We start from the raw sequence: 18,790 nt of genomic DNA on the forward strand, positions 1-18,790 counted from the left end.
ACATTGTTGGTGGAGTTGTGAACGAATCCAACCATTCTGGAGAGTAGTTTGGAACTATGCTCAAAAAGTTATCAAACTGTGCATACCCTTTGATCCAGCAGTGTTACTACTGGGCTTATATCCCAAAGAGATCATAAAGAAGGGAAAGGGACCTGTATGTGCACGAATGTTTGTGGCAGCCCTTTTTGTAGTGGCTAAAAACTGGAAACTGAGTGGATGCCCATCAGTTGGAGAATGGCTGAATAAATTGTGGTATATGAAAATTATGGAATATTACTGTTCTGTAAGAAATGACCAACAGGATGATTTCAGAAAGGCCTGGAGAGACTTACACGAACTGATGCTGAGTGAAGTGAGCAGGACCAGGAGATCATTATATACTTCAACAACAATACTAGATGATGACCAGTTCTGATGGATCAGGCCATCCTCAGCAACGAGATCAACCAAATCATTTCTAATGGAGCAGTAATGAACTGAACTAGCTATACCCAGAAAAAGAACTCTGGGAGATGACTAAAACCATTACATTGAATTCCCAATCCCTATATTTATGCACACATGCATTTTTGATTTCCTTCACAAGCTAATTGTACAATAATTCAGAGTCTGATTCTTTTTGTACAGCAAAATAATGTTTTGGTCATGTATACTTATTGTGTATCTAAGTTATATTTTAATATATTTAACATCTACTGGTCATCCTGCCATTTAGGGGAGGGGGTGGGGGGGTAAGAGGTGAAAAATTGGAACAAGAGGTTTGACAATTGTTAATGCTGTAAAGTTACCCATGTATATATCCTGTAAATAAAAGGCTATTAAATAAAAAAAATTTAAAAAAAAAAACAAAAAAAAAACCCAACAACATTATCCCTTGCACTCACTTCTGTTCCGATTTTTCCCCTCTCTCCTTCCACCCCCTCCCCCAGATGGCAAGCAGTCCTATACATGTTAAATAGGTTACAGTAGATCTTAGATACACTATATGTGTGCAGAACCAAACAGTTCTCTTGTTGCTCAGGGAGAATTGGATATAGAAGGTATAAATAACCCGGGAAGAAAAACAAAAATGCAAGCGGTTTACATTCATTTCCTAGTGTTCTTTCTTTGGGTGTAGCTGCTTCTGTTCATCTTTGATCAAGTATTATTATGTTTAATATATATTCGACTACTTACCATCTGCAGGGGTCCTCAAACTTTTTAAATAGGGGGCCAATTCACTGACCCTCAGACTGTTGGAGGGCCAGACTATAGTAAAAACAAAAACTTTGTTTTGTGGGCCTTTAAATAAAGAAACTTCATAAACCTGGGTGAGGAGGATAAACATCCTCAGCTGCTGCATCTGGCCCGCGGCCATAGTTTGAGGACCTCTGATAAGGGATGGGGTGGGGAAGGGAGGGGAAATTGGAACACAAGGTTTTACAAGGGCTTATGTTGAATAATTGTCCACACATATGTTTTGAAAAATAAAAAGCTTTAATAAAGAAAAAAATGAAAACAAAAGGTGTTATTTAAATACTTTGGTGTATGTGTTAAACACACCAAAGTGTGTTATAACTTTTCTTCATCTTAAGTATGTGTTTAGCAGGGTGATTTCTGGATCCTTGATATGGCTTTTGTAATCACTCTTTCAGTATAACTCCAAATTGCTCTCCAAAATGGTTAGACCAGTTCACAGCTCTATCATTAGTATTTGCCTGACTTTCCTTAGACACGTATATGTATAGATCTAGACTAAGAACTCTCTCTGCCACCCCTATAAGTCATAAATGGAAAGGTCCTATATGCATTCATTCTTTCAAAAATTTTTTTTCTTGACTTATTTTTCCTTAAGATTCTGAACTTTTTGTTTTTTCAAATGAATACAAGTGAATTTTGTTATTATTTTGTTTAACTCAATGGATTATCCCCTTGATAGTTTGATTTGTAGTGTATAGAATGGAGAGATGAAAAACTTACAGTAATGTGTGAATTCTTTTTTTCTTTATTTTCATTATTCCTGTGTTTCTCCTATGACCTGCATAAATATAATATGTGCAGGGGTATTTACTTGGCCTTAGTTAGTTACAGGCCTATATTTATTTAACCTAAGTTGGTGACATTTATCAGTGTTTGACATTTATCAATATTTAGTCTATTAGCTTGACCACTGTCTGCTTGATTATCTAAACCCTGAAGAGCTGATTTTCTGTTTCCTAGAAATCAAGTGATTTCCGGAAACAGAAACTTCCATTCCAATCTCTTCAGATAGCAACAACCAATTAGATGCCTCCCCTCCTCCCTCTCAATGCTCTCTTACTTGTGATGTAATCTCTTGTAACAAAATCTATAAAAGCTGTGTACCTTTACTAATTCTTCAGTCCTCCCACTGTGAGCTTATCTCGTGGTGGGACTGCTCATTCTCATGAGAATTTAATGAATAATCTTTCTGCTTTCTACTTTGAGTGAGTAGTCATTTTGGGTAAGGGTCTTTTTACATCCCACACAGTAGCATATTAAGTCTATAAATTAATTTAGACAGTACCAGCATTTTTATTATACTTACCGGGCCTAAATATAAATTCTTAATTTTATTAAAATGTTTTGGAATTGTATATATTTGAGCCTCAAATATGTGCCTTTGTAGATTGAGTCTCATATACTTTTTGCCTTACGTATTTATTTTAATTGGAACTTCCCTTTTAAATATTTACTCATAGTTTTTTGTTATTGCTATATTGAAATGTTACTGATTTTTGTGGGTTTATTTTGTATCCAATTTTATTCACATTATTAATTTAGTTTCTTTACTGATTCTCTGGGGTTTTCCAAATAGACCACTCTATTATCAGCAATGGGACTACTTTAGTTAATCTCTTTATTGATGTTTGTCTTTAGTTTCCTTCTCTTATATTATTTATCAGTGGAATTTCTAGAATAACATCACATAATACTGGGGAGTTTGCCTTGGTCTGGTAGACTCCAGCTGAGGTCCTACCACTATCAAAAAAAGCTAGATCAGGGTTTCTTAAACTTTTTCTACTCACAGTCCTTTTTCACCCACAAAAATTTTATGTGACCCTGGGTATATAGGTATGTAAAATAGGTATACAAAACAAACATTTACTGATAATAAATCATAATTTCACAACATGCCCCACATTCAATTACAGGACCCTACATGGGGTTCTGACTCACAATTTAAGAAGCTGGGATCGAGATCAAGGTGTTGGTCTGAGAATACACCAATGAAATCCCGGTCCTTTTTTTTTTTTTTTTTAAAGTCTTCTTCCCAGGTTAAAATTCCCTAATTCTTTGTACAGAATTCCACTCTAGGATTCTTTAGCCATGCTAGTTGGAATTATTATGTGACACCACAAACTAAATACAGTATTACAAATGTGTTTTGGCCTGGATAGGATTTTTGACTATTCTCATCCTGCACCCTGTGAAGTTTGATGTCGTATTAGCTTTGTGATTGTCATGTAAAATGTTTCATGTATGTTGAATTTAAAGTTCACTAAAACCTGCCTATATTTTCAAATGAACTCTCTAGTCATGCCTCTTCTCCTCTCCCCACTATCCCCCCCCGCCCCACTGAGGAAATGGATTTTTGAACTCAAATGTAAATTTTTGCATCTGTTTATTATATTTCCAGTTATTACTTTCAGCCACTGATTTGGCCTTTTGAAATCTTTTTGAATCCTAGCTGATACATATATTGTTAGTTTTTCTTCCCTGTATGTGTGTGTGTGTAGAGGGAGGGAGGGAGGGGAGGAGGGAGAAAGAGAGAGAGGAAGGAAGGGAGGAAGGAACAAAGGAACAGGGAAAGAGAGACAGAGAGAATCTACTTTTTGCTACCCTGAAAATGAGTTATAAGCTGCTATGACTATTTTAATCCTATAATCTTTTTACCTCAAAATAAAACCATATATTAAATTGAACATGGTAACTCTTCCTTATTTGTCTATATCATACCCCTTCTGAATTTCCTTCTCTCTATAGTGTATTTAGAAATGTTTTCTTGCTATTCTTTTTGTTTTCATATCTATTAATATACTATAATTTATTCAGCTACTCCAAAGGCACTCTGTTATTTCAAGGATTAAGTATAAACTCAACTATTTGGCATTCAAAGTCTTTCATAACCTAGTTCCAACTTACCTTGCTCCCTTTCTGTTTCTCTATACACTTCATTTCAGATACTTCTATCTCTTATCTATCTTTGAACTGAGTTCCATGATTATTTGAAATTGGAGAAGGAAGCCTTTTCAATTCCATCTCTCAGAATACTTAATTTCCTTCAAGGAAAATTTTATTTTATTATTATTTTTAAATTTTTTTTGTTATATTTTTATCCATTTATTTTTAAATTATTAATATATCTACGTGTTTAAATCAGATAGGAATATTTTATTTATTTATTTTACAGGACAAATTTTATTTTATTTTATTTTTTATTTATTTTAAAGAGGCTACAGTATATCTTAGATATAATATATGTGTGTAGAACCGAACAGTTCTCTTGTTGCTCAGGGAGAATTGGATTCAGAAGGTATAAATAATCCGGGAGGAAAAACAAAAATGCAAGCAGTTTACATTCGTTTCCTAGTGTTCTTTCTTTGGGTGTAGCTACTTCTGTCCATCCTTGATCAATTGAAACTGAGTTAGATCTTCTCTGTCGAAGAAATCCACTTCCATCAGAATACATCCTCGTACAGTATCGTTGTTGAGGTATATAATGATCTCCTGGTTCTGCTCATTTCATTCAGCATTAGTTCATGTAAGTCAAGGAAAATTTTAAATAAATTCCTTTCCTGTTTCCTATCCCCTAGCTGGTGGTGCCTTCTCCTAGAGAAGTGCTTATAAACAACCCTCTGTGGTATAATGTATATGTGGTATAATTTTATGGACAATATACTTTTGAGCTTCATCTACATTCTTAATGTCTTATTCATCACTTTCAGTCTAGAGACAGTAAACAAAGAAAAATCACTCCAGATTTTTAGCCTTTGCTGATTTACAAGGTAAATAAATGCTCATGCTGAAAATTTAATATTGACTCTCCTGAGCTTGTTCCAGCATCCTGGCTCTCCTTATTCTCTCTCAGATCTTTTATCTATTTTGTACTTGAGACAACATGACTTTTATTTTTCCTGTTTGAATTTCCTGTAATGCTATATAGTAATCTTTGATAGTTTAATTAGTCCTGAATCTGTATGTAAGTGTAGGTAATAGTGTCATTTTTTTTTATTATTATCTTGGCCAGCCTTTATATTTATTGACCAACCACTTTGTTTAATATATTTTATTACATAGTTCAGCCATGAACATTTAATATCACTCCAGTTATTGAAGACTTTATGTTTAAAAAGCATCATTTGTCTATTATTTCACCTGTCTTTTATTTCAGTTCTTCCTCAACAATGTTTATTTTACCTGTTTCAAACTGAGCATTGTTTCCTTGATGGAAGTAAAATAAACTGAACTTGCTGTCACCAATGTTTCTTTTTGTCAGTACAGCCAAAAAATAGTTACTTGTTTTATTTCTTTCAGATTCCATTAATCAAGAGCTCAGATTTGGAACCAAGATAACAGATCAGATGCGGGACTTTTGTATGAAGACATCATCCAAGGAAAAACAACCAAAGGTTCTTCCTTTGCATTCCAAGATGACAGATGCTGGCAAATGTGATGTTAATTTAGAGAAACAGAAGGGAAACCCAAAGAGACAATGCAGACAAATAACAATCACTCCCAGAAAAACTGTTAGTAAAGGGAGGGCACCCAGCAAAAATTTTAGCTTGGGGTCAGTTCCACTGTGGAAAAGGAAAAGTCTCAGAAAATATGAGACACGTAGAACAAGTGTTGGGCATTTTTCAGGTCTAGATATAAAGAAGAACCTTTCTAAGTATAACAAATGTAGGAAGCCTTTCAGTTACCACTCAGACCTAATTAAATTCCATAGACTACATGGTCGAGCAAAATTTCATGAAAATAATGAATGTAGAAGAGCCTCTGAGAGACAATCAAATCTTGCTAAAAAATTGGGCATTCTTACAAGACAGAAATATTACAGACGTAACAAATATTGGAAAGTCTTTAACCGGAGGGGAGAACTAATTTATCAGAGAATTCCTCCTGGAGTAAAATTCTTTGAGTGTAATGTGTGTGGGAGTGCTTTTAAAGACAAAAAAATGCTCCAAAAACATGAAAAAATTCATACTGAAAAGAAACATTTTGAATGTAATAAATGTAGGAAAAGCTTCAGCCGAAAAGAAAATCTTATTACTCATAAGAGAACTCATACTGAAGTGAAATCCTTTGAATGTGATGACTGTGGGAAAAGTTTCACACGAAAGGTACATCTTGTTAGACATCAAAAAATTCATACTCGAGTGAAATCATTTGAATGTAAAGAATGTGGGAAAATCTTTGGTGAAAGGGGACACCTCAGTGTCCATGAAAGAACTCATACTGGAGAGAAACCTTTCCTGTGTAGGGAATGTGGGAAAACCTTCAGTGAGAGTAAAGCTCTTAAAAGCCATGAGAAAACTCATAGTGGAGAGAAACCCTTTGAATGTGATATATGTAGGAAAGCCTTCAGTCAGAAGGGACACCTGATTTCTCATCAGAGAACTCATACTACAGCAAGACCTTTTGAATGTAATGTATGTGGGAAATCCTTCAGTCAGAAGGGACACTTGGTTTCTCATCAAAAAACTCATAAATGTAATGAATGTGGGGAAATCTTTAGTGATAGTAATGTACTCAAAGACCATCAGAGAACTCATGCTGCAGAGTTCTATGCATGTGATAAATGTGGGAAAGGCTTCATACAGAAATCATACCTTGTTAAACATCAGAGAACTCACAATGAAGAGAAACGATTTGAATGTAATGAGTGTGGGAAAGTCTTTCGTACAAAGGAACACCTTGACACACATCAGAAAACTCATACAGGTGAGGAAACTTTTAACTGTAGGGATTGTGGGAGAGGCTTCAGCCAGAGGGAAAATCTTGTCAAACATCAGTCAACTCATACTGGGGAGAAACCGTTTGAATGTAATGTTTGTAAGAAATCCTTCAGGCAGAGAGCACACCTGGTATCTCATCAGAGAATTCATACTGGAGAGAAACCCTTTGAATGTAATGAGTGTGGGAAAGCCTTTAGTGAGAAGCGAACCCTTACTAGACATAAGAAAACCCATTCTGGAGTGAAACCTTTTACATGTAATGAATGTAAGAAAACCTTCAGTCGAAGGACAGGCCTTATTATCCATCAGAAAATTCATACTGAAGAGAAAGGTTTTGAATGTAATGTATGTAGGAAATCGTTCAGTCAGAGGAGACATCTACTTTCTCATCAGAGATCTCATGCTAGAGAAAAATCTTTTGAATGCATTGAATGTGGGCAAACCTTTGATAAGAAAGAGATACTGGAAAGTCACCAGAAAATTCATGCTGAAAAGAAACCCTTTACATGTGATGAATGTGGGAAAGGTTTCATGAGGAAGGCATACCTTGTTAGACATCAGAGAACTCACATCAGAGAGACACTCTTCAAGTGTAGTGAATGTGGGAAAGCCTTTGGCCAGAAGGTACAACTAATTTATCATCAGAAAGTTCATGCTAACACAAAAAAATTTGAATGTAGTGAGTGTAAGAAAGTCTTTGGTGACAAGGTACTCCTTAGTAGACATGAGAAAACTCATTCTGGTGTGAAACCTTTTAAATGTAATGAATGTAAGAGAGCCTTCAGCCAAAGGACAAGCCTCATTATCCATCAGAGATCTCATTCTGGAGAGAAACCTTTTCCATGCAATGTATGTGGGAAATTTTTCACCCAAAAGACAGTCCTCATTTCTCATCAGAAAATTCATTCTGGTGAGAAACCCTTTACGTGCAATGAATGTGGGAAAGGTTTCATCCAAAAGCTAGTTCTTATTAGCCATCAGAAAACTCATACTGCAGAAAAACCTTTGACTTGTATTGAAAAAATGATTTGTACTGAAAAAATAGTGACTTGTACTGAGAAAGTGACTAGTACTGAGAAAGTGACCAGTACTGAAAATGTGACCAGTTCTGAAAAGGTGACCAGTACTGAAAAAGTGACCAGTACTGAAAAAGTGACCAGTACTGAAAAAGTGAATAGTACTGAAAAAGTGGAAACCTCCAGTAATAGTAAAATGCCCCAAAGCCAACCCAAAACTAATTCTGGAGAGAAGCGATTTTGTTGTGGTGAATGTGGGAAAGGTTTTTGCTGGAGAGCAAACCTTATTCGACACCGGAAAATTCACACTGGGGAGAAACCCTTTGAATGTAACGAATGTGGGAAAGCCTTCATTGAGAAAAATTATCTCGTTGCCCATCAGAGAATTCATACTGGAGAGAAACCCTTTGAATGTAATGAATGTGGGAAAGCCTTCAGTCGAAGAACAAACCTTATTACCCATCAGAGAATTCATACTAAAGAGAAACCTTTCCCATGTAATGAGTGTGGAAAAGCCTTCAGTAGGGGTAAAGCCCTCAAAAAGCATCAGAGAATTCATACTGGAGAGAAATTTTTTGAATGTAATGTATGTAAGAAGGGCTTCACTCATCGGGGCCACCTGGTTTCTCATCAGAGAACTCATAAGAAAGAGAACCCTTTCTCATGTGATGAATGTGGGAAAGTCTTTAGTCGAAGGACGGTTCTTGTTAGACATCAGAAAACTCATTCTGGAGAGAAACCTTTCTCTTGTAGTGAATGTGGCAAAGCTTTTGGTGAAAGTGAAACCCTCAAAAGGCATTGGAGAGTTCATACTGGAGAGAAGCCCTTTGAATGTAACGTATGTAAGAAAGCTTTTAGTCAGAAGGGACACCTGCTTTCCCATCAGAGAACTCATTCTGCAGTGAAACTTCTTGAACATAGTGAAAATGGAAAAACCTTTCATAAGAAGGATAATCTTAATACCCTTCAGAGAACTCATATTGGAGAAAAACCTTTCGCGTGTATTAAATGTAGGGAAGCCTTCAGTGATATTAAAGAATTCAAAAAGCATCAGAAAATTCATACTGAAGAGAAACCTTTTGAATGTAATATTTGTAAGAAAGCCTTTAGCCAGAAGGAACACCTGATTTCTCATCAAAAAACTCATACTGCTGTGAAACTCCTTGAACATAATGAAGGTGGGAAGACCAGTGAGAAGGATCGTTTTACTACTCAGCAGAGAACCTTTACTGGGGGAAAACCTTTTGCATGTACTGAATGTGGGGAAACCTTCAGTGACAGTAAAGAGTTCAAAAAACATCAGAGAACTCATAGTGGAGATAAGTCTTTCACACATCGTGAAGGAAGGGAAGCCTTCAGCGAGCGTAAAGACCTCAGAAAACAGCAGAGAACTCATAGTGGAGACAGATTTTTCACGTGCCTTGAATGTGGAGAAGACTTCAGTGACAATGAAGCCCTCAAAAAGCATCAGGATATTCATATTGAAGAGAAATCCTTTGAATGTATTGTGTGTAAGAAAACCTTTAGTCAGAAGGAGCACCTCATTGTTCATCAAAAAATTCATACCTCGGTGAAACTTCTTGAACGGAATGAGGGTGAGAAAACCTTCAGTGAGAAGGATCATCTTAGAGCGCAAACTGGGAGAAAACCTTTCACACATTGTGAATGGGGGGAAGCTGTCACCGAGAGTAAAGACCTCCAAAAACACCAGAAAACTCAAAGCGAAGACAAATCTTGCACTTGCCACGAATGTGGGAAAGCCTTCAATGACATTGAGGCCCTCAGGAAGCATCAGAAAATCCATACTGGAGAAAAGCCTTTTGAATGTAATGTATGTAAGGCAGCCTTTAGCCACAAGGAACACCTGATTTCTCATCAAAAAACTCATACCTCAGTGAAACTCTTTGAATGTAATGACTGTGAGAAAACTTTCAGTGAGAAGGATCATCTTATTACCCATCAGAGAACCCATCCTGGGAGAAAATCTTTCATATGTATTGAATGTGGGGAAACCTTCAGTGAAAATGAAGCCCTCAAAAAGCATCAAACAACTCATTCTGGAGAGACACGCTTTGAATGTAATGTGTGTAAGAAAGCCTTTAGCCAGAAGGAATACCTGATTTCTCACCAAAAAACTCATACTTCAGTGAAACTCTTTGAACGGAAAGAGAGTGAGAAAACTTTCAGTGAGAAGGATACCCTTAGTACCCATCAGAAAGCCCCCACTGGGGGGAAACCTTTCACAGGTATTGAATGTGGAAAAACTTTCAATGAGAGTGAGACCCTCAAAAAGCATCAAACCACTCATTCTGGAGAGACACGCTTTGAATGTAATGTGTGTAAGAAAGCCTTTAGCCAGAAGGAACACCTGATTTCTCACCAAAAAACTCATACTTCAGTGAAACTCTTTGAACGTAAAGAGAGTGAGAAAACTTTCAGTGAGAAGGACTCCCTTAGTACCCATCAGAAAGCCCCCACTGGGGGGAAACCTTTCACAGGTATTGAATGTGGAAAAACTTTCAATGAGAGTGAGACCCTCAAAAAGCATCAAACCACTCATTTGGAAGAGACACGCTTTGAATGTAATGTGTGTAAGAAAGCTTTTAGCCAGAAGGAACACCTGATTTCTCACCAAAAAACTCATACTTCAGTGAAACTCTTTGAACGTAAAGAGAGTGAGAAAACTTTCAGTGAGAAGGATCCCCTTAGTACCCATCAGAGAATCCATACGGGAGGAAAACCTTTCACATGTATTGAATGTGGAAAAACCTTCAATGAGAGTGAGACCCTCAAAAAGCATCAAACAACTCATTCTGGAGAGACACGCTTTGAATGTAATGTGTGTAAGAAAGCCTTTAGCCAGAAGGAATACTTGATTTCTCATCAAAAAACTCATACTTCAGTGAAACTCTTTGAACGTAAAGAGAGTGAGAAAACTTTTAGTGAGAAGGATCCTCTTAGTACCCATCAGAAAGCCCCCACTGGGGGAAAACCTTTCACGTGTATTGAATGTGGGGAAGCTTTCAGTGAGAGTCAAGACCTCAAAAAACATCAGACAACTCATACTGGAGATAAATCTTTCACATGTAATGAATGTGGGAAAGCCTTCGGTGACAGTGAGGCGCTCAAAACACATCAAAAAATTCATACTGGAGACAAACCCTTTGAATGTAATGTATGTAAAAAAGCCTTTAGTCAGCAGGAACACCTGATTGTTCATAAAAAAACTCATGCTTCAGCGAAATTCTTTGAATGTATTCAGTGTGAGAAAACATTCAGTGAGAGGGATCATCTTATTATACATCAGAAAATCCATGCTGGGAGAAAACTTTTCACCCGTCGTGAATGGGGGGAAGCCTTCAGCGAGCGTAAAGACTTCAAAAAACATCAGAGACCTCATAGTGGAAAGAAATCTTTCATATGCCATGAATGTGGAAAAACCTTCAATGAGAGTGAAGCCCTCAAAAAGCACCAGAAAATTCATATTGGAGAGACACGCTTTGAATGTAATGTGTGTAAGAAAGCCTTTAGTCAGAAGGAGCTCCTGATTTCTCATCAGAAAACTCATACCTCAGTGAAACTCTTTGAATGTAATGAATGTGGGAAAACTTTCAATGAGAAGGATAGTCTTACTACTCATAAGAGAACTCATAGTGGAGAGAAATCTTTCACTTGTAATGAATGTGGAAAAGCTTTCAGTGAGAGTGAAGCCCTCAAAAAGCATCAGAAAATTCATACTGGAGAGAAATCCTTTGGCTGTAATCAATGCGGGAAGGCCTTTGGTGAGAAAGAGCACCTTATTACACACCAGAAAACCCATACAGGAGAGAAAGCCTTTGAGTGTGGTGAATGTGGAAAAAGCTTTAGCCGGAGAGAAAACCTTGTTAGACATCAGATAATTCACACTGGGGAGAAATCTTTTGAACGTAATAAATATAGGAAATCTTTCAGCCAGAGGATGCACTTCATTTATCATCAGGGAATTCATGCTGGAAAGAAACCTTTTGAATGTAGTGAGTGTGGTAAAGCCTTTAGTGAAAAGCGAACCCTTAATAGACATCAGAAAACTCATACGGGAGTGAAACCCTTTAAATGTAATGAATGTAAGAAATCCTTCAGTCGCAGGACAATCCTTATTATCCATCAGAGAACTCATACTGGAGTAAAACCTTTTATGTGTAATGAATGTGGCAAAGCCTTCAGCCAAACAGGACATGTCATCCGACACCAGAGAACTCATACTGGAATGAAACCATTTGAATGCAATGAATGTGGCAAATCCTTCAGCGAGAAGGATCATCTTATTACCCACCAGAGATCTCATACTGGAGAGAAACCCTTTGCATGTAATGAATGTGGGAAAGCCTTTAGCCGAAGGACAATCCTTATTACCCATCAGAGAACACATACTGGAGTGAAACCCTTCGAATGTAATGAATGTAGGAAAGCTTTCAGCCAGCGGGGACACCTTATTTATCACCAGAGAATTCATACTGGAGAGAAGCCTTTTGAATGTAATGAATGTGGAAAAGCCTTCAGCTGGAGAGCAAACTTGCTTACTCATCGGAGAACTCATACCGAAGCCAAACCCTTTGCGTGTAAAGAATGTGGGAAAACTTTCATTGAGAGGCAAACCCTTTTTAGACATAAGAGAACTCATGCTTCGCCAAAGTCCTGTTCGGTGTAATGAATGCGGATAGGCTTTCGGTGAGAGGCAGACCATCATCAGACAGAAGAGAAAGAATACGGAATTGATAGCCTTTGATTTTTCATTAATATGGGAAAGTCTTTAGTGAGAATAAAGTACTAAAAAGCCACCAAAGATGTCAGACTGGAGAGAAAGGGTACTGTTCCAGGGAGAATAACTGGGTTGTTAGAACACTTGACAAGATGGTCTGGTTGAAAGCTAGATATTATCCTATATGTGTACACACACACACACGCATATATATATATAAAAACATATACATGTATGTGTAGGATGATATAGGATATATATACTATACATATGTAACCCCAGTGCAATTTGCACTCATTCACCAATCATGACTCTTATCTGCTTTTTCTGCCCCCACTTCCAATTTGTTTCCATCTGCCTTTCGACACCAAACTGGATGTCCAGTAGACATCTTAAACTAACTATCTCCAACCTACAACTCATGTTTTTCTCTAAACCTTTCTCCCTCCTACTTTCCCTATTTGCATCCACCAATCTCTCCGGCTCATAACCCAGGAGTCACCTTGAACTCACTCTTTCACGTGTCCTCCTCCCTGCCCCCAGTATCCCAATCTATTGCCAAAATCTGTGGATTTTACTTCTGCCACATCTCATTTGTGCCCACTTCTCTCTGACACTGCGCCACCATGGTACTGCAGACCCTCATCACCTCAGACCTGGACTATCAATAACCTGCTGGTAGATCTGACTTCATTAAGATCTACCCTTCCTTCAGTGATTTTCCCAAAGTGAAGGTCTGCCCACGTCACTCCTCTATTCCAAAAACTCCAGCGGCACCTGTTGCCCCTATGATCAGATACAAAATGCCCTGTTTGGCATTCAAGCCCTTCCTCACCCAGCCCCTTGTACTTTTTTAGTCTTAAACTCACTCACCACCATGTCCTCGCTGATCCGGTGACCCTGCTCTCATGGCTGTTCCATGAACAAGACCCAGCCATCTTTGATCATTTCCAACTACTGACTTTCCTGGTTTCCTTTAGTCCCAACTAAAATTCGGTCTTTTCCAGGAAGCCTTTCCCAAATCCTCTTAATTCTAGTGCCTTCCCCTTGTTATTGCCTCCTCATCCTGTACATAGCTTACTTTGTACATATTTGTATGTTATTTCCCCGATTAGGTCCTCAGTTCTTGCGAGCAAGGACCGTCCTTTGGCTTTTTTTTTTTTTTTTCTTTTTATGCTTTGAACCTGGCACACAGTAGGTGATAAATGTTTATCAGTTGACAAAGAAAACACAACAGAACCCCCAAGGAGGAGTTCAAAAGATGAGTAAATCAACTCCCTCTAGGCCTGGGGTCCTGGTTTCTGGACGTTTTGCTCATGGGATGCCCTTGCAGATAGGGGCAAAAGGGCAGCAACAGGCCTGTGGCAAGGTGGACAGCTGTGTGACTGGATGGGATGGATGGTATCTTCACATCCCCAGATACCATTAGGGACAGTAGAATTCCACAAATCAGTGGAGCAAATGTGACTGAGTCAGGATTTGATTTCTCGATCATTTTCCCCAAACTACTGCAATCATTTCTGTTTACTTAAGGGTAAATTTACCCATGTTTTCTTTCATTTTATTTTTTATTCTATGTAACAACAAAAAGAAGAAACCAAGAATAAAATCCATGTAGAACAGTAAGTTTTATTTATAGTTAAAACAAATGTGTATATTTTCACATGACCAAAAAAGGTCTCTGCTTCCGTTGCCACTGCGCTTCAGCTGCTTTTTCCCTTTGCCCCTGTGAACTTCCATTTGAGGAAGGGCCTAGAGCCATCTTTTGTTCTCTGAACTTTATCACCAGGTTTGCTCTCTACCTTTTCAGTTTCCTTTTATGTGTTGTCTTATTAGAATGTAAACTCCTTGAGGGCATGAACTGCCTTTTTGCTTCTCTTTGTATCCCCAGTACTTAGCACAGTGCCTGATACATTGTAAGTGTGCTTAATGCCTATTGACTTGGATATTTTCTTTATATTTATATGGATGTGATATTGTTGTTTCTTATATAATCATCCTCAGTGGGTATATTGTTCTTAGTCTTTACTCTTCACTTTGTATTATTTCATACAATTTTTTTTTCTTCGGAATTATCAGATGAGATGATAGTGGATTTTACGAATACCTGATTTCAGATCTGACTGCAGATGCTTTTTAGCTGTGTTACCCTGGGTGGGTCATTTGGTTTCAGCTTCCTCAGCTATAAAATGGGGATAATAATAGTACCTACTTCCCAGGGTTGTCATGAGGATCAAATGAGATATTTGTAAGTTGCTTGACAGAGTGCCTGATGCATGTAACCTGGCACTGTGTAAATGCGAACTTCTGTCATCGTCATCTTCATTATTAGATATGTCATATCTTAGGACACATCATTATTATGTTATTTTTATAAAAATGTGTTTACTCATTTCCCTCAAAGAAAATGAAGGGGGAGTTTGCTATTAAGAATAATGCTTCTATGAGTATTTTTGTGCAAATAGATTCCCATATCCCTGCTACTGCTATTGTATCTTAATGCATGAGATCTGTGTAAATGCTATTGGGCATGGGACTGAATTTTTATGGTTCCAAGATAGATTCAGGTCTTTTTTTTGGTTGGAAAAGTCCCCGACATCAGCCTGATGCATCATATGCCATCATTGGCTCTTCTGCGGCCATCTTCTGCTATTGGTGGACCCACAGTTACTCTCATAGCTACCAGTCCTTCTTTTGCCAAGCTATATTATTCATTCATTTGTTTCATTCTGTCATTTTCTCCCCACTGTGACTTCTATATTTCTTGTACTAGAAAAACTCATTAAGATGACATTGTCACGCTGATTTTTTCAGTGTCTTAAAAAGCTGACTTGCTAGATAGCAACAAACATAATCGTTTTCATGTACAAATGAAGAGAAAAAGAGGGGCTTAGGGCCGTCTCTGACCCCTCCGGTGGTGACCAGACTGCCTATCTCTTGACCCTAAGCCTTTCCAGAAGGTATCACGAATAGCCACCAGCACCAGAGCTCTGCGTCCGTCTTGCCTTCCCCTTTTGCTCAGGCCTCTTGAGTCCTCAGCTTCTTTCTGATGCGATGGCGCTCCCTCTGGCTTTACTGCCTCACCTGCCCCTTTCCCCGGAGATCCTCTAAGCCTTACCATATGCTGTGCCTCGATTCCCTAAATCCGCCGGCCCCACCCTCTCAACTACCTAGATGAAGGTCTGTCGTGTGGGACCTGCTGGCCTTGCCCTCTGCCCCGCTGCTGCACCCGCCTGCTCTGCACCTGAACCATCTTTGATGTGCTAAGAGTGTGAGCTCTTCAGGAGCAGGATAGGTCTTGATTTTTCTATTTGTATCCCCAGTGCTAGCCTAATGCTTGGTGTATTGTGAGCACTTACTCGATGTTTATTTATAACCGTGAATCTTTTTAAAAGATGAATTCTGAACTTAAACACCAGTTAAAAGCTAGCATTTCCATATTCATAATAGAACAGAAACAAGATTTCATATGAAACTGAATCTCAATTATTTTGGCTTGTGTTTGTTTGTAACTATATAATAAATTAAAATATAACTTTCAAAGTTGTCTTGCTTGTGTGTGATTTTTGTCTTCTGCTTTTAAAAATAATGCGTCAGTACCATTCTTTTCTTTCCTTTTTTTTTTTTTCTCTGTTCCTAGTCCTCTCCCAGTTTCCAATTTATAGGAAACAAAAAACCTCATAACAAATTCACATTGTTGGACAAAACAAATTCCCATATTAGCCGGGTATGGCAAGATATGTCTCCTTGTAGAGGGCAGCTTTGTCAGGCCTCTAGCATCGATTCTATTTCTTAAAAGTTTTTAAGGAGATTTTTTTTTTGTCATATTATATAAATTATGCTCCTGGTTCAGTTAACTTCATATTACTGCAGTTCTTAGAAGTTTTTTCAGGTTTTTCTGAAAGCAACCACTAAGTCATGGGATAGTAATCCCTCATTCATATACCACTGTTTATTCAACTATTCCCCAGTTGAACTATCTATATATTTATGTGCATTTATGTGTATGTATATATACATATATGTATGTGTGTATATCATTTATTCTTAGCATGACACATCAATCACATCTCGGCAGAAGAGCTTGTGGTCAAGTAGATGCATGACAACACAAATGAAGGGAAACACAGTAGTCACTAGCCAGTGTCCCCCATTCAGATCGTTATCATGGTTTTCCTTTTTTTTTTTTTTTTTAATTTTTTAAACAACTCATTTCAAGCTGTCCCTTAAACATAATTAACATTAGCAGATCTCAATTAACAAACCATCCCTTTTATGATTAGACATTTTGGTCACTATCACTTAATTTTCTGCAAAGTATTATTCAGCTCAAATACATATGGAAAGTACCGACTTCATTAAGATACTTTTTTTTTTTTTTTTTTGCTTATTGTATGCAGTTTTCATTCCTCGGCATACAGTCAAAAAAAAAAAAAAAAAGGATTAAATCAATATACAATAGAACAATTCCATACTAGTATCTTTGCCAAGAAAACCCCAAAGGGACTCATGAAGAGTTGGACACTGCGGAAATGACTCAGTAACAAACTACAAACAGAACCCCAAAACAAAATTTCCATCTACAACAGTATTAAGATAATACTTTAAAGCCAGATAAACCTTGAAGGTGCTGAATTCACTATTTTTTTTTTTTTTTTTTTTTTGCAGGAAGCATGTACATTAAAGTCTGCCCTCTCTCACTATCCTTATATTATTCCTTTCTCCTGGATTCACTGGAAACATAGGCTACCAGTTACTGATTCTAACAATAGTATTAATAGCCAAGCCTCCCACCCCTACCCCCACATCCCCATTGGGGCTGTCTAAATGAACTAAGATGAATTAGAAAATATATTTAAATTAGATTCAGTCTGAATAAAACCACAACACATACATCTCCAAGCATTAATTTTTCGTGGGAAAAGTTTCACATAAGGTAGGGCTTGGTTTACTCAACTCTTTTTTTTTCTGGGGTTTTTTTTTTTGAAGCTTTTTATTTTCAAATTATATGCAAGGATAATTTTTCACCATCGATCCAATTCCTCCTCCTCCCCACCCCCTTCCTTAGATAGCAAGTAATCCAACATATTCAACATATTTTTTTTTCACAGTATTTCCGATTCAGGTATCTGTGCAGACATACTATAAGGCACATAAGTGTCATGATTTCCATGTTTTATTACGAAAATAAAAGGGATGAAGTTTAGAATCAAGCTACCTGGCCCCTTGTTTGGGCATCTCCTCTCATTTCAAAATATCACCACCCCTTAACGTCCTGCATCTTCTCACATCAAAGATGTGTTGGCCACAATACCTTCAAGCATCGGGCCCATCATGTTGGCTGGCCTTTTCCCCTCCTTAAAGCCGGCTTTCTTTGGCCATCATGGCTGCTCTGCTTCCCACCAGAGCCCTTTTCCTCTGTAGGTAGAGGGAGTCTTTGCCCTTTAAGTCCTCCCCTGGTGAAGCTGGTGAAGCTGTGCTTCTGCGGGATGCTGGGAGCAGATCTGTTGTCCAGAAGAGCTCCACAAATGTTCATCGAACAACGTCAGGCCCGGGGCTGGATGCTCAGGACACACGGACAGAGAATTCCATTCAGGAAACAGGTAGTAAGTGCCATGTGCCAGTCACTGTGCTGGGTGCTGGGAGTGCAGAAAGGCAAGGATTCCCTGCCTGCAGGGAGCTTACTGTTGAGTGGGGGAAGCAACACGCAAACAAATACATACCCAGTGAGCTGGGAACGGGATCAATAAGAAATAAGAGCTTCCTAGAGGAAAGGCTTCCTGTAAAAAGCCAGATTTTAGTTGGGACGAAAAGGAAGCCAGGAAGTCTGGGGTTGGGGTGCAGGGGGCAGAGCCCAGGAAAATTGCTCCCCACTCACCGTGCATTCTAATGGGGAGACAAGTCCTTATAGAAGTGTAGCCGCTTCAGTGCTGTGATTTAGCTTTTGTTTTCAAAGAGGGCAAAGGACCTGGGTGAGGAGGGCAAAGTTGGACCTGCAGGTAGACTGGATTTAAGGGAGGCAGGATTGCCCACAGTCATCAGCCTCTTTCCTGGAAACATGGAAGTGGGATAACAGCCAG

General features: G+C 38.1%; 1 protein-coding gene across 1 annotated transcript in view; it reads left to right on the forward strand.

Moving 5' to 3' along the window:
* LOC100920392 (zinc finger protein 208-like) overlaps nucleotides 1-16,257 on the forward strand; it is a 29,195-nt gene extending 12,938 nt beyond the window's left edge. Inside the window, exon 6 of the mRNA XM_031968210.1 lies at nucleotides 5,536-16,257. Coding sequence (XP_031824070.1) covers nucleotides 5,536-12,659 — 7,124 coding nt within the window. The 3' untranslated portion in view covers nucleotides 12,660-16,257. The remainder of the gene's footprint in view (nucleotides 1-5,535) is intronic.
* Nucleotides 16,258-18,790: the final 2,533 nt, after the last annotated feature.

The sequence above is a fragment of the Sarcophilus harrisii genome, chromosome 4 (assembly GCF_902635505.1).
Source record: "Sarcophilus harrisii chromosome 4, mSarHar1.11, whole genome shotgun sequence".
NCBI classification, from domain to species: Eukaryota; Metazoa; Chordata; class Mammalia; order Dasyuromorphia; family Dasyuridae; genus Sarcophilus; species Sarcophilus harrisii.